Below are 27,930 nucleotides of genomic sequence, written 5' to 3' on the forward strand. Positions count from 1 at the left end.
TGGTGTGTGCCACGGCCTGCATGGAAGGGGAGTAGGAGAGCTGCTGGAGGGGGTAAGTAAAGGTGGCTTTTTAAGTTTATTTTTCTTGATTGACTGCCATTTTAATTATTTAATATTATGTGATGTCTGCTTTTTTGAAATATTTTATTGGTGTTTGGAGAATGTTTAATAGTTTTTATAAGTTTTTAATTGTTGGATGCTATTCTGTTCATAGCTGTTTTGAAACATTTATTCTGCTTATTAGTATAGTTTTACAATTATTTCTGTGTGGTGATCTATAGCTGCTTGCTAATTCTGTTTTCCTAATAAGAGGTGTATTGGTTTTTAGGCCTGATTTAATATTTGTAGTGTTGCCTTTTCATAGATAGGGTTGCTCCTGTTTGAGTGTATTCCATAATACAGGTGTAACTGTGTGCGGATTAGTTTATATGCATTACTACAGATCCTGGGAGTATGTTAGGTCGGTTCTGTGTCTGTTTCCGAGATGAGATGTTTTACTAGCATGTAAGCATTTGTATCAGTCTTATTTGTTGTGTTTTCTCAAGAGGACATGCATTGGTGGTAAACTGCTGTCTTTTCATAAGTAGGGCTATTGAGCCTGGAAGTAGAAGGAGTTTGAGTTGCTGTCACTGAGATGACACCAGAACCAGAATATCTTTTTTGTAGGGTGAGTCAGTTTCTGTCTCTGAGCAGTGCTTTATTTAGCCAGGGAATAAATACCAGTCACGAAGCACTCGTATCAGCTAACTGATGACATTCACTGCTGAACTGATTTCCATTGTCCTTATGCTACTTAATTAATTTCCCATTTCTCCATGGTGAACTTTTTCATGCATTAGAAATCACAACAGAAAGTCATTTAATATTTCTGCAGTATGGAGAAGAATCGGAGCAGATATTCAAGTAGTACAAATTAGTTTCCCCAAATGAACAATCATTTTTTGAAAAAGCTAAAATGGGAAAATATGTTCAAAGTATCTTCAAGCGAGTAGAATTGATTGTTTAACCTCTTTTTTTGTTTTAGCATCATTTGTCATTGCAGCAATTAGAATCCATTATGCTAAAATTTGTGTTAAGATTAAGGTTGATAATAACAGTTTAACAGTCAGGTCAACAGCCCTGAAGTTTTCATCAAATAAATCAAAAAATAATTCTCTTACGAGTGCACTGAACTTGCCCAGTAGCTGCAATCAGCAAAGTCTATGACAATTAAACAATAAAACAGCTCACAAAATCACTGCTGCTCTGCATCTGAAAAAAAAAAAAAAAGCTTTAAAAATGTACATCAATAGGTGGGATGATTAAATATTAACCCCCTAAGCCTCCACCCCTCGAGGGAAGCGTATAGGCCTTGAAACTGCTTTCAGAGAAATATCTGAAATAAAGGATAACAGATAGAGGACGCAGCACGGGCAGTAGAAGGTTTAGGGGCCAATAACCTCCGGCAGAGGACTGAGTGGAACTCACAGACGGGTGTTTGGAGATTGATAATGCGACTTTCCAAAGCTCTGATAGACATGGAGATGGCAGACTACAGTGAAGCCTTAGACCCAGCCTACACCACCCTAGAATTTGAAAACATGCAAGTGCTCGCCATGGGCCACGGTAAGTCGAGCTTTTGATTTATTTTTTTTTTTCTTCATTTTTTGCTGTTTCTTTAAATTTGGACAGACCAGATGGGCTCACTGGTTCTTACCTTCTGTCGTGTTCTACCTATTATTCAGAAGATTGAGAAGAATCAGGGCACGCGGATTCAGAGCTTGGGTTTAGCACAAGCCACTGAGTTTATTGATCCCTGCACCGCAAGCAAAAGTGTCACTTCCCCTGTAGGTGAAACTGGGGCAGATTGATTTGATTTATTAATTTATAGGGCGCTTTTCCAGGGGGAAGTGCTGGCAGGGTTGGTGAACAACAAATGGACTGCACCAGCCACAGTCTGTGCAGGGAAAAGGTGCAAGTAGACAGCTGAAATATAGTAAAAACCATTTTATAGCTCTGGTGCTCCGGCTCTTGTTGACAGACTGACACTGGAGACCTGCTCACTGCTACTCCTGGCACTCTGCTGAAAACAAAACCTAGACAGTAAGAGAGCCTTCTGTTCAAGAGAACAGCTCATTTGCTAAATAAGGATATTTAAACGTAAATGGCAGGGTGGTGCTATATGTTTTTCTTCCAAAGCTTCTATACTTTGTCTTGTATTTTTACAGCAAACTGATAATAGGCAAAGACTGATCCTTAGTCCAGAGTAGATTATTTCATAAATTGGATTCAGAATTGCCCCAGGTTCCTGTTCATTAGGGGATGATTGTATTGCTCTATATATGGCTGCATTAGGAATACTGCTTTCTGCAATTATTCAAGTTTCACATGCAACATATTTTAGGCTTTTTGGCAAGGAATTTTTAGACAATTTTGAGAAGGAAAAAGGTTGCTTATGAGATCACTGTGTCAGGGTGTCCTTCCACTCCCCAAGTAACTTTTTTGGTAGGCATGCTGTTCACCCCACAGTTTCAGGACTCCGACAGGAGTAGGAGCTCTGTGGCTGAGTGGGTTCGGCAACGGAGGCTCCTTTTAATTTTGGGTGGAACAACTTCTTGTTTTCTAGGGTAACTTGCAAACCTCACTATCACATCCTGACTAACCTAAACTGCACTCACCTCTGGGGTGAAACCATGGAAAGGGAGATTTTAAAACGAGCAGACATGTGTCCATGGGCGCGCAGTTCCCGGCGCGCGCACCTGGGCATGATCATTTTATAGCGTGTGCGCGTCGGGGAGCAAATGTTATAAAATACAATGACCGCGCGCACATGCGTGCCGGATTTTAACACCTGTGCGCACATGTGAGGGCGGCCCGTGACTCGCGTGGGGGGGGGGGGGGATTTTCAAGTTATGTGCGGCGACGCGATAGGCCTTTTTCTCAGATCCTTCCCAGTCCGCTCCAATTAAGGAGCAGACTGGGAGGGAACTTCCCTACCCCCCTACCTAACCTTCCTCCCTTTTCCCCTCTCCACCCGACCACTATCCCCACCTAGGTACCCTAAATTGTTTTATTTCTATACTTTCTGCTCCTCGGGAGCAGAAGTAAATTCTGCGTGCTGGCAGCCGGCCGGCGCACACTTCCCGGGACAGTGTCTAATGGCGCTGACCCAGCCCACCCCCTGCCTTTCCCCTTCCCACCCAGACCACACCCCCAGCCCGCCCCTTTTACCTGGCCTGGTACTTCTGCGCATAATGGGGGTTACGCACGTGGCCAGGCCCTTTGTAAAATGCACGTGGTGCGCACAGGGCCCAACCACACGCGTAACCCCCATTTTTTTACACGCGTGGGTCTTTTAAAATCAGGCCTTTATTGAAGTTTAAGTGCACAGCACAAGTGTGAAAAGATGAGCGGGGGAGGGAGGGGAAAAAAGGGAAGAATAAAATAATCAATCAGTTACTCTTCATACATTAATCATATGGCACCCTATTAGTATTATTATTATTCATTTTTTAAAAATAATTATGGTTTTGTTTTAAGTTTGTTTATTTATATTATTATATTTATTGTAATTTTTAATTGTTTTACTTTATATTTTGAGGTTTTTTTTGACTGATATATTGTACACCGTTCTGACTAAACTTTGTAAAAGCGGTATATAAACATTTTTAAATAAATAAATAAGAAAGATGAAAAGGTTAAACATGTGGAGGTCCATATTCAGACACAGTCTGGACGGGAGAGTTAGCCGGATAAACTTTAGATCCATGTCAAATAGTGCAACTGCAGTACTGAACCTAGCCGGCTAACTTCAGGACAGGTCTACCAGTCACCCAGACTGAAGCCAGCTAACTCAGCTCCTCCCAGTTACGCCCCTAACTTAGTACCTGGTTTTTCCCATAGACACAAAATGGGGGGGAAAAAAAGCCTAAATGAATCTGGCCCTAATTAGCCAGCTAGAATTTAACCAGATAAGTGCCCAAATCTTCATTTTGTCAGCTAACTGCTGCGTTAGCTGGTTGAATGCTTCTGAATATGGACCTCAGGAAAGTTAAGAGACTTGCTTAAGCCTGCACAGTAAGTAAAAGTGAGGAGATTCAAACAAGAGACATATCCCCTGAGTTACACTGGCAATCTGCATATTACATCTGGATATATATTCACTTATAAACTAGAAAATCCATTTTCATAGAATTGACTATAGCTTCCCCTTGCTCCCCTCCAAGCTCACCAACAAACGTCCTATTATTGCAATCAGCTAAGCTCTTTTTTAAAGATTGTATTTGAGGATGTTAAGCAGCTAGGAGCAAAACTGCAATTTTTTTTTTTAAAGTTCCTTATTTTTTTTAATTTGTGACCTTGGAAATTGGTGATAAAAACTTGAATTCTGCTGATATTAACCGCCTTTAAGTTTACAAAGCCGAAGACTTATTATACTGGACAAGGAACGATCAGAAAACAAGTGGCATGTATCACCTTATAATTACACCAGATTTGCCATCTTCCCATCCCTTCCCCACCACCCATGGGCACAGAATGGGGAAAAAAAAACTTCAGTAAGTCAAGCCCTTAGACTAGCTGTTGAGAACGCTGCTCTTTGTGAATTTAGCAGCAGCTTGCTAAGGAGCATGCACCTCTGGTACGGGTTAACCAGCTCGTTAGTGCTCTGCAGCCCTGTCTGTGGACTTCTCTTATGGTGCATTTCTGAGGAGAGTGACATCCTGGTCCCTGCTCCATGCTGGTCAATGAACACGTTCTGGGCGATACCCTTCTACTAGACTAACTTGACTCATTTCTGATTCGCTTTCAAGAGCCATGCTCCCTTCATCAGGTCAAGGGAAAATCCAAGGGAGCCTGTTCTATGGTGAAAGTAAGGACATTACTGAGAACGCAGTAACCATTGGCGCCTTGCAGTCATGCTGCTTAGGAATTGTTATTATGGCATTTTGGCGTCTTCCCTCCGTAACGCTGAACTCAGGCTCAGCGGCGTTGTTCCTCGTCAGAAAGCATTTTCTCCTTGTCCAGCAACGTTCCTGGTACACGTCGTGACCCGTGTCGGAAGCATTCGCATATACGGAAATCATCCGCGCCCTGCTTATTGCGGGTTCAGCTCATTTTTATTGAACCTGTGAGGGAAGGGGGGAACGCAGGCCTCAAGTGTTGTTAAAAAGAAGGTGCTGGAGCCACTCAGCCCTGCTGGTAGTCTTTGGAAAAATGTCGCCGTCCTTAGTCACATAAAACATTTCTCATATAATTAGGTATAGAATCTGCCTCCTTCCTTAGAGCTACGATAGCATCTATGTACTGTGTAGTTTAATTTTGTAATCCAATAAAAGATATCAAAGACCCCAGAGTTTCCTATTTTGCCAGCAGTGAAGAGATTAGGGGTTGGGCGGGTGAAGGCGGATGTGAGCAGAGCCGTTACATTTTAGCGCCCAAGGCAGGGAAATGTATTCCTGCCTCCTCCTCCCAGCCCCTCATGCTTCTCTCCCTCCCCAAACCTGATCTCTGGCCCTCATTCCCTTTCACTCCTCCAACCTGAATGGTAGGAGTAAGCAGCTCCTTTCACTTCCTGCCTCTTCATCTGTTGCCAGCCTTCATTTCAGTCATTTTTTTCCACTCCCCTCCCCCCAGGGGCTTTTTTCCCCTGGTAACTGCCCCTCTTGCCCATCCCTAGTTAAGGCCCTGGACATGCACAAGAATAGAAGAGGGTGGTGAAAGGGTGAGGTGAGAAACTGGGGATAAAAACCCCCAGAAGTTGTTGGAAAGAAGAGGGGAAGAGGGTGTGAATGAAATTAGGCAACCCCATTAACTCCTCCCACTATGACATCATCACACTCTCTGTATTCTACATCTAGGGCCTGATTTTCAAAAGCATTCCTTCGCATAAAAATGGGTTTTACACATGTAAATGCACTTTACCCATGACATTTTTTAGGAAAAAGTTGAAGACTATTGTTTAAGGAAGCTTTTAGCTGATAACATGTTTTATAGAAAAAGTATGATATGTTTGTAGGTGAATTTACTGCTATATATAAAGGTGTGATCTGCTTAAATTGATTGTTTTTATTATAAGTTGGACAAAAAATGTTTTACATAAATAGATAAATAAGTGGGCTTTTGAAAATTGTTATAGTATATGCCATTGAATTGTCCATAAGGTTTACCCCTGCAAGTGAACTTTGCGCACAGAAATGGCTTTGGAAAATTGCTACAATAGTATGTTAGATTAACACGTGTAAGTCCTTTTGAAAATTATCCCCCACATTGTAGAAAAATAAGGTTTTTTTTCTCTTTGAGTAACAGCTGTTAAATAAAATGAATTGCAGATACACAAACACACGTAGACGCATGTGCATCATGCTTTATCGCTGCCATTCTGTGCAAAGCCAGACTTGCTAAAACAAGATTCAGCAGTCGTTGTCCTCAGCTCCTGCTAATGCAGACAATATGCCCAGGGTAACAGAGACAGACCCTGTCAGTCATGACATTGTTGTTGACATGAAATTATTTTAATGGATATGACATTCTTTTTTTTTTTTTTGGGGGCTGTCAGTAAATTTACCAACAGTTGGCAATCCTGAAGCAAAAATACACATTCAATACCATAAAAGTATGTTTGAAAGAAAGCTGTGCCGTCAGTCCTTTCTGTTTCTTAATACTGCAAATTGGCTGTGCACATATTTAAATACCAAGGGCCTGCTGCACACAATATTTCTCCCATTCTGTTTCGGGGGAAGCTTGGTGAATCAGTCCCTCAATAATTAAACTGCTGCTGTTTCAGTGATTGGGTTCAGCAAAGAAATAGATATATCTTATTTTATTTTTTATAAGGTCTTGGGCTGGACACTCTGTTTTGATTACCAAGCAATTTACCAGTATTTTTAATCTGGCGACAGTGACCGGAGTCGTTTCAGATTTGATAGCCAGGAGGTGGCAGCGGCAGGAGCAGGTCCTTACTATGGCTCTCATTTCATGCTTTCATATTTGCCGATTAAACTTCTTCTTTGTGCATATCCGTTGGTCGGCCGCAGGACTGAATATCTCTTTCGTCCCTCGCTGATATTTTGCCCTGAGGGTTAGGTGCCTTATTACAATAAGCTGGTACAGTGCAACGCTGCGCTTTTATGACCCTAGGTGTATGCACAGCCTGGGACAAGCCCTCGTGAAACAAGATTAAAGTGCACGATATGTATCTCCTGGTACTTGTTTCTTTCTGCCCTTATCTGCTTTGATGTAATGTCCCCCTTTTCATTGCATTGTATTTTCCTGCTTCCTGTTGCCGATAACCAGTTAGAAATTAAGGGAGGCGATCTGCTTTGCTGCCCCGTACATCCAGGTCATTTTCTAAAAGGGAAGCTAGGCCAGTAGTAGAATAAAGTCTTCAAGCTAAACGTGCCGGCATATGTTGCGCCTGCTGGTTCTGTGTTCAAAGGGAGGAGACGTGGAAAATAGCGCACGCACTTTCGGAATTACCAAGCGTGGGCACCATTTTCTTCCCACGAGCTAAAACACGGTCCAAAAGGAGCGCCTGCTCTTGGCTACTGCGTGCATACGCTTTCGCTGCTCTGGACAGGGGTCATTTTCAGTCAGGTCAGTTTACATGAGTAAATCAGTTTTTGCTTTGAAAATTGCCCACATAATGTGTAATTTGGTGATGAAGTCATACGCAACATTTTTTATACTGGTGGTAGATTTCTGTATTGATTGTTCACACGGATGCCCTATAAAGTCCAGTGTACTTACTGGAAGTTATTTTAGGACCATGGAAGGCATAGTCGTGGTACGCATCAGCAAAGCCTAGTGCCAGTCACAAAACAATTGTCTTTGGGAGAAACCTGACCATATTAATAAAGTGATATTTTATGGTTCACTAAGCTAAGGGTATTATTTGTCTTCCTGTGCATCTCCATTCAGCAGGGACTGTGTTATGCATCTGTACAGCACTGCGTATACCTAATAGTGTTATGGAAAAGTTAGATAGGAATAGTAGAAGAGTAGAGCAATCTTCTTCAAGCTAATCCCAGAGCACCTTCCCTCCCCTAACCAATCTGGTTTTCAGGATATATACCATGAATATGCATGAGATACAGTGGCGTACTAAGAGGGGAGCAAGGAAGCGTTCCACCTTGTGTGACAACAGGGGCAGGAGTGCCATTGCTGCCAGCAGGAAGGTCAGCGTGGAGAAGTGATGTGCTGGCAGGGTTCCCACTCCCTGCCAGCAAAAGTGAGGTCCTGAGGCGAAAGAAGAGGCCCATGTGGTGCCACCGGCGTTTCCTCCGAGCCAGCGGCAAATGAAGAGGCCCTGCAGCGCTGCCGACGTTTCCTCCAAGTTGGCAGCAGATGAAGAGGCCCTGCTGTGCAGTCAACGGCCAAAAAAGAGGTCCAGAATGTGTATGAGAGAGTGAGAGAGTGGCCATGTGAGAGTGAGTGCCTGTGTGTGTATGTGTATGAGCTTGGCTATGTGTGTGAGGGTGTCTGTGTATGAGAGGGGGGGCCTCTGTGTGTCTGTGAGTGCCTGCACGGGTGTCTGTGAGAGAGAGTGCCTGTGTGTGTGTATGAGCTTGGCTATGTGTGTGAGGATGTCGGTGTATGAGAGGGGGGCCTCTGTGTGTCTGTGAGTGCCTGCATGGGTGTCTGTGAGAGAGAGTGCCTGTGCATGTGTGTGAGGGTGTCTGTGTATGAGAGGGGGGCCTCTGTGTGTCTGTGAGTGCCTGCACGGGTGCCTGTGAGAGTGAGTGCCTGTGTGTCTGTTTGTGTGTATGAGCTTGGCTATGTGTGTGAGGGTGTCTGTGTATGAGAGGGGGGCCTCTGTGTGTCTGTGAGTGCCTGCACGGCTGTCTGTGAGAGAGAGTGCCTGTGCATGTGTGTGAGGGTGTCTGTGTATGAGAGGGGGGCCTCTGTGTGTCTGTGAGTGCCTGCACGGGTGTCTGTGAGAGAGAGTGCCTGTGCATGTGTGTGAGAGGGCTTAAAGTTTGTGCACTCTCCTCCAATCCACAACAATCTCAGGATGATTAGAAATCTATAGTTCTCAGGTATAGAAAGTGGGAGATTTTTTTTTATCCATGTTTGTTTTAATTATTGAATAAGATATGGCTGCTGTTTTGAAATGTTTTATTAGTGTTTGGTAATTCTAATCATCAGCTGTTTTGATATGTATATTTTTAGTATGGTTTTAATATTCTGATTGATTTATATTTCTTGATTGTATTGTTTTAAGAATCTGGCTTGTTATAGTTTCCAGTTCAGTTTTTGTCTGCATGTGTGTGTATTAGTGTGTGAGAGAGAGGCACACAGAGGAAGCATGTGTGTGAGAGAGAGATACACAGAGGAAGCATGTGTGTGTGTGTGAGAGAGAGAGAGAGAAAGAGAGATAGAGGAAGTGTGTCAGTGCATGTGTTGTGTGAGAGAGACACAGAAGTGTGGGTGTATGACTCACACACACCCACATGCTCCCTCTCTCTCACCAAGCATGTATGTATGTATGTGTGTGTGTGTTAGAGAGAGAGCATATTGTGTGTATGCGTGTCTATGACAATTTTAGGATGACAGATATGGAGAGTGGAGATTTTTAAAATCCTTATTAGTTTTAATTATTGGGTGTTTTTTGATGTGTCTGCTGTTTTGAAATATTGTATCGATATTTAGGAAATTTAAAAATTATATATGGAGTGGGGGGTGCCAAATACTTTAGGTACACCACTGATGAGTGAGGATCAAATCTATCTCATGCGTATTCGTGGTGAATATCCTGAAAACCAGACTGGCTAAGGGGTGCTCCAGGGCAGGATCAAAAGAAAAACCTTTGGGAGAATAGTGTTAACTGCAGAATTTAATACAATTAGAAACATCAGACAAAGTAAAAAGAGATTAGGTGAGTTGGTCCCTGGAGACCCTAGCACACCACACTGCTTGCTGCCTTCTGATCAGAAGAGAGCTGTTTTTGAAATGTGTCAAACGGATATGTCAGATCTTTCATTCAGTACTTTAAAGAGAACAGCCTATGAAACTGAGATATGACAGAGTCACATAGCATGTTTTTGTAATTCCAGCTTGGGCGCATAAAAATAGGAGGATCTGACAGATCTGGAGCTAGAAATCGTTCTAATTTATTTGGTGGGTTTGGAAAGGAGGACATGCAGATGGTGAAGTAGGACCCAGTTAGAGGCAGTGGGGTAGGTTACTTTGACTGAGACCAGGCAGGGAGCTATTCAATATCGTCCCCTCCATAACCCCCCCCCCCCACACACACACACACACACACACACACACCAGAGGTTGTAAAAAGAGTCATGCCACTCCCGGTCCAGTCAAACACTCAACTTTATTTTCTGGTATGTCCAGCTGCAATAATGTACAAAACTTATAAAGAATACAGAGCCCTACTGAATTACTTCATGGGTTGCGCAATCACATTAAACATTCAACTCCACAAGCAATACATTGTATCCCAGAGCTTAGAATACCACTTTCCTCCTTAACATGTTTTCTTACATTCACTACTCCCCTGCCTTCCTACAAAATCTATTTAGCAGAATGTGGGGCTTAACGTCCTTTAATACTCCAATACCCAGCGGCTCCCTACTCTACCAGTACCCGTTTCTTTTTCACCCGAGGGACAGGTGAACCCCACTCAGATTCCTCTTTCTTTTAAACACCGATGTGGGACATCTCTTACTCCTGGGGTCCACTCCCTCCACACCCCCTCATTTTTACTCAGGACTCCCTTGCCACTTGCCCTTCTCTTGCGTCATCTCGACCCCACCTTTCAAGCAATGTGCAGTTCTCCTCGGCTTCCTCCACTCTCCGGTCCTTCTTGGGGCACTCCACCTGTTGGAAGAACCCCATTCTCCTAGCTCCTGGCATTTCCTCAGGAGGAGGAATTGCCTCCTCTCCTGACTCTCCTCAAGGACCTCGCTCCCTAACTGGAAGAGTCCCGGGGACCCACAGGCTATTCAGACTCCCTGCATCCTGGAGGACCCTCTCTTTCTTACTCCCTACTCAGAAAGAGCAAGTCCCAGCTAACACACGCTATATAAAATACGCTTAAATCCACCCAATAGCGCCCGCGTATCTAAAAGATACGCAACGTGTTTTCAGCATGGCCAGATAAGTAGTGTTTTAACACTTATCTGGCTAAATTACTTAGCCGGATAAGTAGCAGTTTTTGAGACTCATCAGGTTAAATGGCCGCAACCCTGCCACTTACCTGGTGAAGTCAAAATTTATTCAGCTAAGTGGAGCAAATCTCCTATTCGCGTATTTTCCTTAGCACTTGCTGGTTTTTCCGCGTTAAAATCATCAAATTTTGAAACAAACATGCACAAAGGAAGTTACCAGTTTTGCCAGTCTCTCTCTAGGGCAGTGATTCTCAACCTTTTTTTGGCCGGGACACACCTGACAGATGGTTCTCACATGCGTGACACACTGAACATGTGATCATCACGGGGCTAAATGTAAACATACATTCTGCATCCACAGGAATCCCCTCAACCCCCAGCAATGAGTACAGAGCAGATCTAGGGCATTACCCTGTACAACTCGCCATACAAAAAAGATATTCTGGTTCTGATGACATCCCAGTAAAAGCAAAACAAACTCCTTTTACTACCAGGCAAAATAGCCTTCCTAATGAAAAGACAGTAATTTACCACTAATGCATATCCTATTGAGAAAACACAACAAATAAAATTGATACAAATGCCTACATGCTAGTAAAATACCTCACCTCAGTCACACACCCTTCACCAAGTACAGAAAAACCACAAATTATAAATATGGAGACAGAAACTGGAATGGAAAAACAAAAAAGCCACTTTGCATGCAGTGCGAACCTGGAGAAATGGAAAGAGAAATATAGCACCTAACATAGTCCCAGGATCTGCAATAATGCACACAAACTAAGCCGCACAAAGTTACACCTGCATTATGGAACACACTAAAACAGATGTACCTACAAATGTTGGTAAAAAAAAACAAACCTTTAAATAAGTAAATTAAAAAAGTAACAATCCTATCTAAGAAATACAACTATTAAACCAGGCCCTAAACACTAATACATTTCCTATTGGGAAAACAGAATAAGCCAAGCTGCTACAGAGCCCCACACAGAAATAATTGTAAAGCTATACTAAAAATGTTACAAAACAGCTGCTGAACAGAATAATATCCAACAATTAAAAACTCATAAAAATTATTAAAACATGTCCAAATATCAATAAAATATTTCAAAACAGCAGACATCACATAATACCCAATAATTAAAATGGCAGTCAATCAAGAAAAATAAATTTAAAAAGCTGCCTTTACTTACCCTCTCCAGTAACTCTCCTACTCCTTTCCCTTCCAGGCCAGTAACACTCACCAGAAGCAGCAAGGGCTGCTGAAGCTCTGTCCTCACAATCCTCTTCCTTAGCGCCCATAACCAGTCACTCACACACACACACCCAGTTAGACTCCACGACCAGTCTCGGTCTCTCTCTCACACCAGTCTTCTTCCTGACCAGTCTCTCTCTCTCATATACACACACTAATCATCTTCCTGACCAGTCTCTCTCTCTCACACAGAAACACATCACCACCCTGACCAGCCACTCATGGTCTCTTATATACAAGCTCTCAATCACATACAAATGCTCTCGCACCCATTCACACCAGCACTCACCCATGCATCCATTCACACCCACAGATACAAGCTCTCACCCATGCATCCATTGACACCCACAGACACAAGCTCTCACCCAGGCTTCCATTCACACCCACACACATAAGCTCTCACCCAAGCACCCATTCACACCCACAGACACAAGCTCTCACACCCAGGCTTCCATTCACACCTACAAGCTCTCACCCAAGTACCCATTCACACCAGCTCTCACCCATGCATCCATTCACACCCACAAGCTCTCACCCAGGCTTCCATTCACACGCACACACATAAGCTCTCACCCAAGCACCCATTCACACCCACACACACAAGCTCTCACCCTGGCATCCATTCACACCCACACAAACAAGTTCTCACCCAGGCATCCATTCACACCCACTCGCACCCATTCACACCAGCTCTCAGCCAGGCACCCATTCACACCAGCTGTCAGCCAGGCACTCATTCACACCAGCTCTCAGCCAGGCACTCATTCACACACAGACACACCAGCTCTCACCAAAAACTTCTTCTTCCTTCACTGCAGGGTTGGGCTCTAGTTCCACCGCGGCTTTACTATGGCGGGCCTTTTTTTTCGCCACCACGGGAATGGGCTCCTGTGGTGGCCTCGTTCGGGTTTCCTCTTCGCTGCCATGGGAATGGGCTCCCATGGTGGCCTTGCTTGGTCGGGGTTGGGTTTCCTCTTCGCCGCCACGGGCTGTGGCAGCCTTGCTTGGTCGGGGTTGGGTTTCCTCTTCGCCGCCATGGGAATGGGCTCCCATGGCGGCCTTGCTTCGTCGGGGTCGGGTTTTCCTCTTCACCGCCATGGGAATGGGCTCCCATGGCAGCTTGCTTCGTCGGGGTCGGGTTTCCTCTTTGCCACTCAGTTCCATGGTGGCCTTGCTTCGTCGGGGTTGGATTTTCCTCTTCACTGCCATGGGAATGGGCTCCCATGGTGGCCTTGCTTCGTTGGGGTCGGGTTTCCTCTTCGCCACTCAGTCCCGTGGTGGCCTTGCTTCGTTGGGATCGGGTTTTCCTCTTCATCGCCATGGGAATGGGCTCTCATGGCGGCTTTGCTTCGTCGGAGTTCAACACTTGTATTCCTCCCACCCCACCCCCGGGCATTCTGTTGCCTGCCTCACCGACCAATCAAAGGCTTCCTCCCTTCTTTCTATTCCCACTGGTAGGTAGAAGGGAGGAGGCTTCCGATTGGCCTGCGCGGGGGCAGGCAGAATGAAGGAGGCTTCCCATTGGGCAATGGGGGTAGGAAGAAAGGAGGCTTCCAATTGGACCGCGGGGGCTGGAAAAAGGGAGAAGGAAAGTAGAACGGGTAGTGGGACACCAGGAGATGTGATACACCTGCCGGTGTTTGGCGACACACTAGTGTGTCGCAACACACCGGTTGAGAAGCACTGCTCTAGGTCACAAGACACCCCCCCCCCCCAGTTTACCCTGACCCCTCACCCAATCACTATTTGGCTATAAAGAATTTTATTCTCACTTACACCAGATAATTAGCAGATGTAAATATATATGCAGGTTTGTCGCTTTGGGAGGATATAAAATAGCAATGTATATACGTAAATGTTGGCCTCCACCCCAGAATATCCCTTTTTATATAAGCAAATGTATTCATTACTTGCATGTGTATGTTTGAGGTTTAAAAATTTGCCATTATGTGCTATTTGCATGTCTGTTAATTTGTACGCACTCAACTCTTTGAAACGTCACCTGTATTTCTGTACCTGAGGGTGAAGTAACTTATCCAGGGTCACAAGTAGCAGCGGTGGAATTTGAATCCTGGCTGCCCTGGTTTTTGGCCTGCCGCTCTAACCATTAGGCTACTCCTCCTCTTATAGCTACCTATTCCCCAGCATTTGGTAAGAAGATGGTGAGAAAGACGGGCCACGAGGAGCAAGGGAAGGCCTCTTGCAGACCTGGAGGGAGATCAGCCCAGTGGCAGCACTTCTGCAGGTCACACATATGCATTGCCCACTGCATTAACACCGAAGTTAAAAATCAGATTTTCACTCAGAATTCATTATAGGCTTAATGCACTTTTGTAAACCGGGTATTAAAAGGAGCATTAATGTCCACGTTAAAATTGCCACTATTGCGTATTGGCAGCTAATTTTCATGCAGTTTAGTACATTGGGCCCTTAGTTATGCTGTAAATCTGACTTACCACACAGTGGGCTGAATAGGATATGTTACATGGCCTTCCTGTTTACATTACTTTGGTGACGTTTTCTCTCTGTAAATAGAGATGGATAGTTCAGTTTGTACAAAACGTGGCTCCATTTAAGTGGTCTGTAAATGTTGTGGTCACTTACCCCTTTTGGTGCTTAACCTGCACAGTTTGTGGTATGTGAGGCGCCAAAGCCAGCATACCAGGCACACCTGTGTCCAGTGTATTTTCTCTTAGCTGTCTCTTTATGTGTTATATATTCTGTTCATATACACTCACCTACTAGGCCATTTCAGGCCTTGTCATCTTCAACTCTGATTCTTAAACCAAAGCTCAGGCCCTCTTTCATGTCTCGCCACCAAGCCTTGCCACAAACTCTGCGGCCACCATGGTTAGTGAGTCTGTTGTAAAAAAAAAACAAAAAACAAATGTATGTATTTATTTATTTATTAATTCGTTTTTTCTATATTGGTGTTGGTACATACCTTCATACCGGTTAACAAAATTTCATAAATTAATAAAAACATAAAATAACATGAAAAGAAGATAAAATACAATACACTTCATAAAACAACAAATCAATCATAAAAAAAGTGATCCAAATATAAAATACAACATAAAATGCTCACCTATAAAACCAAAGAAAAAAAACAGATAAATAAAATAAAAATAATTCTAACTCGATCCTACTTGGAAGGCTTGTATATATAACCAGGTTTTTAACGATTTCTTGAACTCTTTCAACTTACTTTGTAACCTTAGTTCAATGGGAAGTGCATTCCAGAGACCTGGTCCTGCTAATGACACAGCTATTTCTCTGACAGATGTAAGTCTGGCTGTGGAGAGCGAAGGGATTACCAAAAGGCCTTTACCAGCTGATTGTAAATTTCGTTGGGGAGTGTTGATGCGAATGGCCTCCTTATTCTCAATGAAGTTTGGGTTTCAACCAGGATTCCAACTCTCCCCTCTTGCAGGTCACCCCCAGCTTTCTTGGAAGCTGAATGCAGTTATACCACTGCTGTTTAAGGTGGTAACCACCACTCTGTGCAGGTCACCCCCACTGCTTTCTTGGTGCAGTCATTACCACTGCTGTCCTTCCAAGCTCCACTGCCATCCTCTTCGGAGAAAAAAAAATACGCATTTTTCCCCAGAAGTGATTTAAATGAAAAAGACATAACTTAATCATTGTTTTCACTACATTCTCCCTTTTGAAGTTTTAAACTGTTACTGTTATACAGTTCATGCAGCAAACATACAGTAAGTTATACAATTCTGGCATACGTTACAGACAAAGTAGTGTAAATTGCAAAGTTTATATCAACTGTATTTTATGATGTAATTATGAGAAATGATGATACGCTCCCTTGTTAGTCAGGCTTTCCACTCATAAAAACACTTCTTGTAGAGGCTGTGAGTTCTGACATCAGCCTGAATGCATTTTGCTAGTTGTAAAAGTCCTAACTGAAGGGGTGAGGAAGTCTGTAAACATCATGCTCACCTATTCTGACTTCATTTAAGCTGGATAAAAATCACTGAGAGAATGGCTTTCCCAAATAGACTTTACTGGTCCTGTTTTTAGTTCTCCATAGGAGCTCAAGTTTTTAATTAAGGGAGGGGGGTGCCAATGGACTATAGCACATTAAAAGCTATCACATGTGTTAATGCAAATTAAATGCTATCCCAGATTGTTAACATGAGTTAAGAGCACTGTTTACGCATGCAAGCTAGTTTACACGTTAATAGCATGTATGCAAAATGCTTCACAGACACATTAGCACAAAAAGCTACTATATCTCAAAGGCACAAAGTTAAGCTTTTGTGGTATTGCCGTACGAGTACTTGTGTATTTTATCATTTGCATGGGGTTAATGTTGGCTACTACTTAACATTTTTATAGCGCTATATGACATGCAGCGCTGTACAAACACTCAAAAAAAACAGTCCCTGCTCAATAGAGCTTACAATCTAATAAGACAAACAGGACAAGAGACTTGGGGTATTTCATAAAGCAAACTGATGGTTAAAAAAGAAAAGAGAGAAAAGGCAGTTTAGTTAATGAGGCTAAAAGCAGACAATCAGGCCTCAGATTTAAAAGCAGCCTCAGAAAGGTGGATCTTTAGATGGGATTTAAACACGGCGAGAGAGGGAACATGAGGCACCAGTTCAAGAAGACTATTCCGAGCACACGGCGGGTGCAGCCAGCTGGAAAGCACTGAATCAGGAACTGGCAGTAAAGGAGAAGGAGGGACTTATCCGATGAGCAGGGTGCAGGAGGAGGGATGTAGAGAGATAAGAGAGGAGAGGTAGTGAAGTGCTGCAGAGAGAAGGCATTTGTAGGTGAGAAAGAAGAGTTTGAACTATATGTGGGAGCAGATAGGGAACCAATGCAGTGACTTCAGAAGAGGGGTTATGTGAGTGTAGTGACTTTGGTGAATTTAGGGCAGATTGCAGCGGAGAGAGATGGCTCGCCGGGAGACCTGTGAGGAGTAGGTTGCAATAGTCTAAGTGGGAGGAGATGAGAGAGTGGATAAGGGTTCTAGTAGTGTGGTCAGAAAGGAAGGGACGGATTGTTATGCTTTTAGTATGCCCGTTAATGGCCCACATTGGCACACTTTAGTACATCAGCTCCTAAATGTTGAATGTGAACCTCCTTTCCCTAATCCCGATCTCCCAGAATTAAGGGCAATACGGCCTTCTGCCAATTCCTTTTCAGTGTTGAGAGACAAAATCTGAACTTTCATTTCAGCCCTCTCAAAAATGTTACTTAAGTGCACTGGTTTTTGATCCAGTTTAGTCCAGATGAACACAGAACAAAGGACACGAAAGTCAAGCAAATTTTTTTCTAAATAATCTTTATTCTGCATCCGCACAATACAGTAACACATGAAGCGTATCAGTATGTGTCAGGGAATTCTTTGCAAGTTGTGATATCTTTCATTGGAGAAGCACAAGAACTATCCAGGGATGATGTACATAAACCTCCAGACCACGTGGTTACCTTGGAATTAAATAAAGTCAGGGCCAGATTTAAGATTACGGTGCCCAGAGGCAGAGTGCCATGGCAGTGCCCTTCTGAAGCTGTGCCAACACAGAACTGGACTTCTTTGGCCTTGCTGTTTACGACTTTCAAAATCTGGCGCTCTAGGCAGTTAGCTGCCTGTGCTTAAATCTGGGCCTCCACACCGTCACACTTTACTCCGTGTCTTGGGAACATTTGGTATTAAATCAGAGCGCACCTCTGCCATGAAGCAGGTACAGCTTCCTGGTCACTCGCACGGGGAGTGGCGTTCGATATACAGTGAGATAGTGTTTAACTCAAGGTCTGAGAGTTTAAACAGCAAGCCTACGAAGAAGTTAAAATTAGCTTTTCATAGCTTGCAACTCTGGAAGCAAATTTGCTTCAGGGGTGGATCCGGTCAGCTTTATCGCACCTCTAATTTTTTTGAAAAAAATGGGGTAAGGGTCAAAAGGAATCCAGTGCTCGTGAAAATGAGGAGTTAATGTTACGGGGCGAGAGGCAGGTACAGTTCAGGTGCTCTGCAAACTTCCCCAGCTTTCCAGTGCATTACTGTTCTGAACTGCAATGGCTGTGCTCTTCCATCAACGATAGGAAACAATTAATTGTGCCACAGTGAACAGCCATTTTGTAATATGGATAAGGATAGCTGATTTCATGGGGCCAGGTTGAACCTAGCCTCAGTCTGGTCTCATGTGTTGTTTCATTTTTTGTTATTTCCAATATGACATGCTCTCACACAAAAAAAGATACAGATCTGGCATTTTGTTTTAGCAAACACTAATGTGCTAAAAAGAAATAAAAATGAAACAAAACAAGAAAAGTGATGGAAATGAAGGATTTTTCCATATAGAGCCCCTAACTGAGACTAACAAACCACGTTCACTGCTTAAACCTAGCATTAAGTGCTGAACCAAAGGCTCTGGCAGAGAAAAACTCGTGAGGAAACCTAGAGTCACTTTTTTTTTTAATGTTTTTCTACCTTACATCTGTAACTGTACTAAGAGGTGAATTTTAAGACCCACCCTCATGTACACATGTGCTCGCGTTTGCCGGCTCGCACACGTGGACGCAGCGATTTTATAACATATGCACATATACGTGTGCCTGTTATAAAATCGGCTATACGCGCATACATGTGTGCGTGACGTTATATTGACACACGCAAGTGCACACAAATGCTCCCTCGATCTCATGAGGAGGATTTTAGTAGATACGCCGGCCGGCGCAATTATCTATTTCGCCAGTTCGTTCCCAGTTCACCCCAGTAAAGGAGAGGACTTCCTAAACCCCCTGGCTAACTTGCCTCCCTTTTACCCTATAAGCCCTGACCCTTCTAACTCCGTTGACTAGCCCAGCTTTTGTTATTTTATTACTTACGCACCGTCTGTAGCAGAAGTAAAGTTATGCAGTAGGGGACCCCAGCCCACACTTGTGCGCATAAATACCTACACGCAGAGTTCATGTTACAGACTCGCCCAACCCATGACTTGCCACTTTTTTTGATTTGTGTGCGTACAAGAAATATGCACGTACTCGCGCGGTTTTTAAACCTGTGCGGCGCGCCAGGCCAAGTCGCACATGTACCTCCCAGCTTTGGCGTACATAGGGCTTTTGAAATCCGCCAGTAAGGTTACAAAAGCAAAGCTTCTATAAAATTATTAGATCGTACAGTGAATCCTAACTCAAGAGGAAAAACCCTCAAAGAATATGAAAATTGTCTCAGCAAAAAAATGTATTTCTTGATATGTTTCTGCTAAAAGTAATCTCCTGCTACTGCTTCATGTTTCGTGTCAAGATTAGGAGTTGGTTTTTGAATTATTGCTGTTCAAAGAATAGGCCTCTTCCACTCTACCTCTACATATGATGACCGTAAGCCCCAAGGAACGTGACTCCTTTCAGTGCAGCCATTGACACAAGTTTATTTACTGTCTAACTGGACTTCTTTCAAAATGCCTGGCTTCTAATTTATGTTAGAACATTTCTATTTTTATTCCTTTGATGTTCACAGATGCATCCCCATCGGAAACAGCAAATATTAGCACCTCAAATAGCATTGGCATTGGCTCTTTGTGTGCAATCTGTGGGGACAGAGCGACTGGGAAACACTACGGAGCTTCTAGCTGTGACGGGTGCAAAGGTTTCTTCAGAAGAAGTGTTAGGAAAAACCACATGTATTCGTGCAGGTAAGAGCAAGCTACTGTATCGTTTGCAGCCTACATAATTGCATTGCCATGTCAAGACTCGACAAGGGACAAGTTCAAAACTCTGCCATTCATACTCTCAAAAAGCCTGAATTGGCTACTCAGATTCACATTTGGTAGTTCGAGCTTTTACAATAAAGAAAGGCCCAATATGTAGTCAAATAAAAGATTTGAATCAGACTCCAAGGGGTCTATATTTAAAGGATTTGCTCTACTAAGTTATGGATTTAGCCAAACCGCAAGTTTGGACCCCAATGATTTTTATAACATTGGGAGGGGGGGTGCCGGGGGCACTGTACCCCAACAACTTAATTTTAATATTGGGGTGGAGATGGGGTAACCCTGAAGCCAACTGACTTTTATTTCAACGTTTGGGGGATGAAGGTGGGGAAGCCATTGCCACGCGTGAACGAGACACTTTTTTTTTTTTTTTGAGTCGGGGCCTCCATCCAAGGCGGCCTCAGGTTGAGCCGGGTGTCACAGCTCTGAGCCCTGCTCAACCTTTTGTTTTAGCAGCGGAAACTTTTTTTTAACCTTTTCCTGGCCCTTTAAATGTAACGCAGGTGCCTCAGGACCTGTGTTAGGGTCCCAGGCCTTCCACGGTTCATTTATCAAAATCCCAGGAGGTGGTGTTTTATCATGGCTGACCACTTTCTCGGTTGGCCGCAATATAATATTATCATGAAATTGCCTATTAATGACCTTCTTTGCATGCCTTTGCATTATTCATGCATGCACTTCAGATGCAAAGCAGGTCATTGTAATAAGGAGGGAAACTGGGGCAGAGCAATGCAAATTATCCTGTTTATCATGTGATCTACGCTGTTTATCTCATGTTGGAGCACTACGTTGGCTTGATGCTTCTCCCTGTTGGCCAAATAACCCAAATATGCAGCATTATCCTCCTAACGTATCCAGCTAACTTTTAGACAGCTGGGTATATTTAGCAGGGCGTACATACCACTGAATATCCAGCTGGCCAGATAACCAGACTCCCTGCAACTGAATATTGACCCCTAAGGGCTTATGACATAGGCAAAATGTTGGGAAGAAGGATACTTTAAGAAATGGACCTATCCAGTACTCCTATTTAGTAAGAAAAGGTCTACACACCTGTTTTACAAATTAAACATCCGCTTTGACGTGGCTGTCCAGTCACGAAAGGTGGAATAGAAATAAAAAGTTAAATGACATGGCTTTTGAGTTCCATTGTGACGTCTTTCTGTGGTATGTAAAACACTCAAAAAGAAGTCTATCTTAAATAAAGCATGATAATGGCAGATGGCTTTGTAATGATTTACAGTATAAGAACGAACTGCTCGGAGAAAATTCACACACCTCTATTGTCAATATAGGATCCTTGATTTTTCCCAGACACTTGTTCTCTGGAACCACCCTCTTGTGTGTTTGCCATCAGGACCACTACCGATATATATTACAATAAGAGAAGACCCAAAATTCAATCCTCAGCCCTTTCTTCTCCAGTCTACCGCATCCCAAGACTGAATGCAAGACTCACATGGCATTATGAACCCAAGCTGCACCATTGGGAAATTGTAGAGGTCCAGGATTTACAGCCCATTCTGCCTCTCTGGCGTGATGATGTAGTGCAGTGCGAGTAAGCTACCAGACCAAAGAACAAAAGGAACTTGGGGTCAAAGTTCAAAGGGTTTAGGCTCCTAACTTTTGGAGGTCAGCAACTAAATTAACCCTTTGGAAAATGTATTAGGATTAAGTTCCTAAATGTAGGCTCCTAGTTTCATTAGGGTCCTAAATTTAGGAGCCTAAAAAGTGGGTGGCTACAGGGGTGGGAATACGGCACCTAGTTTAGAAATAGCATCCCTAAACTTTGAAGCCAAACTTTTAGGCCCTAAATTTATGTGAATTTTCAGCTGAAAACGTAGGCACCTAGTTTAGGGCCTCATTTTCCACGCTGCTCGCACGCGATACCAGGATGGGGGCGGAGTCGGGGCAGAGTTGGCCCCGGAAGAGGAGGAGTCGGGGGGTCACCGGGGCCGACTCTGCGCCGACGCCGCTGACAGCGAAAAGGTAGGTGCCTTTTTGCGGCAGCTTTCGCTCCCAATAGCTGCACCTCCTATGGTGGCACTATTGGGTGCGAAACCGGCAGCGATCGCACCGCGACGGTGCGATCGCTGCCGGCTAGCGCAGGTCCTCCCCCCGTTTCGGCCCCCCGCCCCTCATTACCTAAAGTATCACAAGCCTGGGATACTTTAGAAAATGAGGCCCTAAGTGGCCTAACTTAGGAGCTCATCTTTTTTGGAATATCGGCCCCCTTACTGAAGGAAAAATCACTGCCATGAATGATTACACTGGCTTCTTTCATAGATTAATTTCAGTGTAAATTAGGTTAGGCCAGATGGTGCAGACTGAAAATTAAATCAAAAGCATTATATTTGTAAAAGCTGTAAAACTACAATGAAATACACATTTGTGAGACCATATTGCCCCTAAAATACCATTACCTCGAGTTATCTTTCACAATGTCACAGGCTGTAAAGAAACTCACCAAAGCCCAAAGCATATTAGACATAATGGAGATAGACTTGATTTCATCTGAAACACTTGCTAGCTTTATAAAGGTCCCATCACTATCCAATGATTTTCTTAGACTATTTGTAAACTAATTTTATTCTAGGCTCATTGATGTTGCACATCTCAAAACAGATGTTATTGTTTTCCCCCACTTAACTGTACCACATCAGTGTGACTTATTCAACTGGATTGAAATTCTCCCCAAGGTTGCATAGGTATACACTCTGGAGGTAATTTTCAATGAGGTTACGTGGGTAAATGTAACATCCTATTCTAGTAATTTTCAAAAACCACTGACTTGAGTAGAGCGCACTTACGCAAGTAAATCTTATGGACAATTCAATGGCGTATATTGTAGCAATTTTCAAAAGCCCACTTACTCAAGTAAGGTGCATTTACTCAAGTAAAACCCAGTCTTCAGGGGGAAAGCCCTATTTTGCCTACCTTGGCAAGTCTTCCATGGGCAGACTTAAAAGCAGCTGTGATGAACTATGCCTTAGAGGTGTTCGTGGCAACAACTTTGTTTCATTTTTATTTCTCTCGTTTTATTACATGCTAAAACAGAAACAAAATTATATTTCGTTGGGGCTTTTTGTATCGGTTCAGATAGGAAACGAATCAGGAACACTGGATGTCATTATTTCCTTGTCATTTTTAAAAAAGCACTTGCCTGTTTTGCCTACCTTGGCAAAAAATGCAGGGACACTGTGCTTGACTGGTACATAGAAAGCCCCCTGCTGACAGAGTAAATTACTGTCTCCGTAATTTGCACCAAATGTTACTGTTTTACCTCTTACTCTTGTGCTGATGATGAGAATCAGATAGAAATGGTAATGTTCTTTCTTTTTTTTTTCTAGGTTTAGTAGACAATGCATTGTAGATAAAGACAAAAGGAACCAATGTCGATACTGCAGGTTAAAAAAATGCTTTCGTGCTGGGATGAAGAAGGAAGGTGAGTTTATAAAATGTCCAGGAATTTATTGTTGGCTCTTTCACAACCTACATGCATTCGTTTACCACTCCCATTAACCCTGGGAATGTGACTGCTATGGACAGCTGGTAAAGTTGAAATCTCTCCAAAAAAAAAAGAAGTCAGAAAATGACTGGCAAACATTGCAGAGTGGCTAAAATGATTGTCAGTTGTTTACGGTGAACTCTGTGTAGGTGTTACTGGTGCATAGATTATCAGGGTCATTTTCAAAGCCATTTTCACGGGTAAAACATGGGTTTTTAGAAAATTGCCCGCCTGATATGCAGGTAAAAGTGTACGCACAGGGGTCCCTACGTGCATGTTTTTACCTGCAGTGTGACGAGGTCTTCTCGTGGGTGGGAGGGTTAGAGGCAAGGTTTGGAACTAAGTGCATTTTCAAAAGCAGGCCCATCATTTTTCTACCCACACAAATTAGCAGGTATGAAAGTGCACGGGCAGTTTTTCTGGGATAGTTTTCAAAAGGAAAGTACACGCGTGTTTTCCCCTTGAACATCTGTATAAGGTTTACAGATAAAAAGTATTTGCAGACCTTGCACCAATGCAAGCAGTTAGAAAATTTACCCTCGTCCCCCTCACCCCCACCATGCAAGGTAAAACTGTCAGCTCATCACAAATCCTCAAACCACAACAAAGCTTGCCAAAAGTATCTTTCCCCCTCCCCCATAGTTCAATATAGAAGCTGGGAATTAATCAAGGTCCTCCCAGGCTTACATTCACTGCAGAATTTGTCATCATTATTATGACCATTGAACTTGCAAATAAAATCGTGTATCAGCAGTATGAAAAACTCCAAGAATACAATGGCATAAGAAACCTCAGAAGCAGAAAAGGCAAAATGAAGGAAACATGGGGCAAAAAAAAGTAGCTTTTGTTCTTGTGTCCCCTGTGATATCCATGTCATTAATTTAATTTAATTTTGCAAATTGAAATTCCTTTTTTTGCAGATAAGACCGAACAAAGCAGAGGACAATATCAAACATCAAAAGCAAGATTCCTATAATTTCAATCCTGAAAGCACAGCTAGAACAAATCTAAAAATGACATCCCAGACTACAAAATTAAAACATCAAACAAACCATAATAGCTATAAAAAATGGGGAAATTGTTAGCCAAATAAATATATGCAGGGAAAACAGATAATCAGCCCTGAAGGATGTGTCCCTCAGAACTAAGTGGAATAAATCTCAGGAATAATTGCATTAAATCAGCACGTCCAAACCCAGTCCAAATATCCAGGATTCTTAGCGACAGGTCCATCTGTGGGAGAAAGGAAGTTTAAGGACTTGCTAGCAGTAAGTCAATCCAGTACAGGTTTTTGTTCAGAAGAAAGGTAGCAACAGCAGAAGAAATTCTGTGGGTAAAGAGTGATTTATCTGGATAAACTGCCTTATCTAAAACTTGCCCCCACACTGCCTGACTCAACCTATCTGTAGGCTTCCACAGCAGGTGCCTTTTTAGCTGGGTTAAAAAGAGGCAACATGTCTGGGTCAGGAGAGAAAAACCCGCATGATCTTGGCATTCTCAAAAGCATGCACACCATGCCACCCAGAAAAAGCATCAGGGGCAATGCATGCAGGCACTTTTAGCACGCCCGTTTTACACAAGCTCAGTTTCAAAGACAGCAATTTGCAACTGTACAGGCAAAAAGTTACCCCCAATGGGGGAGAGGGTAATCTTATAATAGCCCACCTACATCAGGTGGCAAAAATGCACGTAAGATAAACCAGTGTTCAAAGCATTAAGTCCGTGCTGAAAAATCTCCCACCAAATTTAACCCAAATACAATTAGGCTGGCTATTATGTGTGTGGAAAATTTTGTGCACATAACTTTTGGAAAATACGAAAAGGTAAGACAGTAACTTTTAAACAGCCGCGAGGGTGTACATGTACGTGCGTATGCTGGCTCACGCCAATGGACGTGGCCATTTTATAACGTACGCGCATATATGCGTGCATGGTATGAAATAGACTCTATGCTCGTACATGTGCGCACAATTTTATATAGACACGTGTATGTGCGCATAAGTGGACACATGCACCAACACAATGACCAGTTTCCCCAGTTCATTCATCTCCCTAGTTCACTAACCCACCTTTTATCCTGTTAGCCCTGATAGCCCCAACCCTTTTAGGTTTTTGTTTTTTTTGTTGCAGGACTTACGCGCCATCCATAGCAGAAGTAAAGTTACAAAGTAGGGGACCACGGTGCATGCTTTTGCGCAGGTTTAATTGAGAAATCTAGGATCGCTCATGCCCCGCCCAGACCATGCCCACACCCCACCCTTTTTTGCAAAAAAAAACATGTTTGTGCATGACCTGGGATGTACGTGCATACTCACGTGCTTTTTAAAATCCACGCGGCGTGCACCGGCCCGACTTCTGCGCTTGCCTCCTAGCTTTGGCGCACGCAGGGCTTTTAAAATTTGCCTTTATGCACGTAAGTCTCAGCTCTGCCCCCGGGAACGCCTCCTCTCAGTCCAGTTTACCCACTTATTGGCAGTTTTGTAAACACTGTTTTACCTAAGGAAATGCCTTTGAAAGTTGCCCTTTCTGAGGGTCATTTTTATAACCCCTCGTTTAACTTATGTGTTGCCAAAGCACCGAAGAGACCCCAGTTTTCACAGTGAATGTATGTGCACAAGTTTGCTTTGAAAACTCTCTCAAATAACCTGCACAAAGTTACACCTGATTTTTGCAGTATTTGTGTGAGTTAATTTACATGCATATTTCTTAAAATCATATATGAATAAATCTGTATTTAATCTTTTGCATGCATAAAAGTATGCTCAGAATCGGGTTTCCCCGCATACCTTTTATGCATACAAATCCCATATAATTTTATAAGCTGCCATTTACGTGAATAAACTCATGTTTCACGCACGGAAACAGTTTTGAAAGTTACTCCCAGTATGTTTATCTTTAAAGCTATAAGTCTTTCCTAGTATATGTTCTCAGGCACAGACACTTCAAGGAGAAGTTGAATACAGTTTAACCATATGCACACATTTGTAGGTTATTTTAGTGTCGGAGGTCAACTGATGTCAAGTTTATATTTATTTTATTGTTTGATTTGGATGTGGGCTTGTCATCTGCCCACATCCGTAGATAGTGCTTGTTAAAATTATTTTAAATAAATCAGCCTACTCCAATGAATCCAAACATTTACAGCCTTTGTGGCTGTGAATTGCCAGTTGCAATTCTGAAATCATGATGCTAATCCTGAATGTTTGCAAATGAAATAAATTCATAAGATATTTTCTTAACCAGGTGCCTTATGTACTCAGACTGCATGCCTATAAAAGCAGGTTGAAAGTGTTTTAAATCTTGGAATTTTTATTCTGTTCCATTCGTTATCAAATGCCCTGGGCCACTTTTGCAAAAAAAATATTAAGTTACTGTTTGTTAAAAAACAACCAAAAAAACAACTTAGGATTGTTAGACTATGACAGAATCAGAAACCTCCTGGAGCGGAGTCCTGGCCTGGGAGGCTCCTGCCGCCATTGGAAAGGTGCAGTCTCGGAACACACTTTTCTTCAAGACCCCAACAGGTAGGCGAAGAGGAAGGAAATGGAGTTAAAACTGGCATCTAAAAAAAAAATAGTTTGCATATTCAAATTGTTTTACCCCAGTTTTATGCAGAAATAACCCTTGCTAAAAATGCATATCTGATATTTTGATACAGATCACCAAGCCCATATTTTAGATTCAGCAAGCTCTCGGCATTTCAACAGACAGAAAACATAAAAACAGCAAATATGGACAAGTTATAATCAGATACACAAGGCACTGCAAACATTTCCTAGCCGGGCTCTATTAACAAGGTCTGAATTCACTGCGGCAGTCAAAGATTAGATTCTTCTGCAAGGTTATGCAATTATGTGACAAACATTTCAAAATTCGGCAGTGAAAGTATCTCCATATCTAGCATTTTAAACAAGAGAAATCATTTATATAGGGAAGGAAAGTGTTTCCTTTACTAATTCTTTATTGTAAACTCTATTTCTCTGTAACAATGTCAAACTTCATTGGAGCGCTTTTCCCATGCTGGTATTACTTAGCACAGCCTATCAAAGCAAATGCTCAATTAAAGCAAGTTGTCTTGACCTGCCCATGTTCACCTAGTGCTAAAGATTTTGGGGTCCATTTTGACACCCCCCCCCCCCCCCCCCCCCCCCCGGATCACCTAAGATAACCAACTAAAACTTAGCCATTTGTCTTAAGCTCAGTTTCAGACACAGACTATCCACCTAGGTCGAGATTAGTGGCTAAACGTAGCTGAACGGTGCTGAAAATTGTCACCGGTCAGCTAAGTCTCCCCCAGTCGCACGAACGCCTTTGGACTTGCCTACCTTT

General features: G+C 42.9%; 1 protein-coding gene and 1 long non-coding RNA gene across 4 annotated transcripts in view; one reads left to right on the forward strand and one right to left on the reverse strand.

The window, feature by feature from the left end:
• Window positions 1–27,930, forward strand: part of HNF4A (hepatocyte nuclear factor 4 alpha) — a 167,915-nt gene that overhangs the window by 102,633 nt on the left and 37,352 nt on the right. The window contains exons 1-3 of one of the 3 annotated variants that reach the window (XM_029614588.1): window positions 1,373–1,605; window positions 19,841–20,015; window positions 23,444–23,538. In XM_029614588.1, coding sequence (XP_029470448.1) covers window positions 1,491–1,605; window positions 19,841–20,015; window positions 23,444–23,538 — 385 coding nt within the window. In that variant the 5' untranslated portion in view covers window positions 1,373–1,490. Of the gene's footprint in view, window positions 1–1,372; window positions 1,606–8,995; window positions 9,015–19,840; window positions 20,016–23,443; window positions 23,539–27,930 lie in introns of those variants that run through there. The other 2 variants (XM_029614590.1, XM_029614589.1) reach the window with 2 other exon arrangements.
• Window positions 596–15,226, reverse strand: LOC115098192. Its single transcript, XR_003858444.1, has 3 exons — window positions 15,093–15,226; window positions 14,811–14,879; window positions 596–1,251 (listed from the first exon to the last, which is right to left on the reverse strand). It is a non-coding gene; the product is annotated as an uncharacterized LOC115098192 (long non-coding RNA).

The sequence above is a fragment of the Rhinatrema bivittatum genome, chromosome 8, assembly GCF_901001135.1.
Source record: "Rhinatrema bivittatum chromosome 8, aRhiBiv1.1, whole genome shotgun sequence".
NCBI lineage: Eukaryota > Metazoa > Chordata > Amphibia > Gymnophiona > Rhinatrematidae > Rhinatrema > Rhinatrema bivittatum.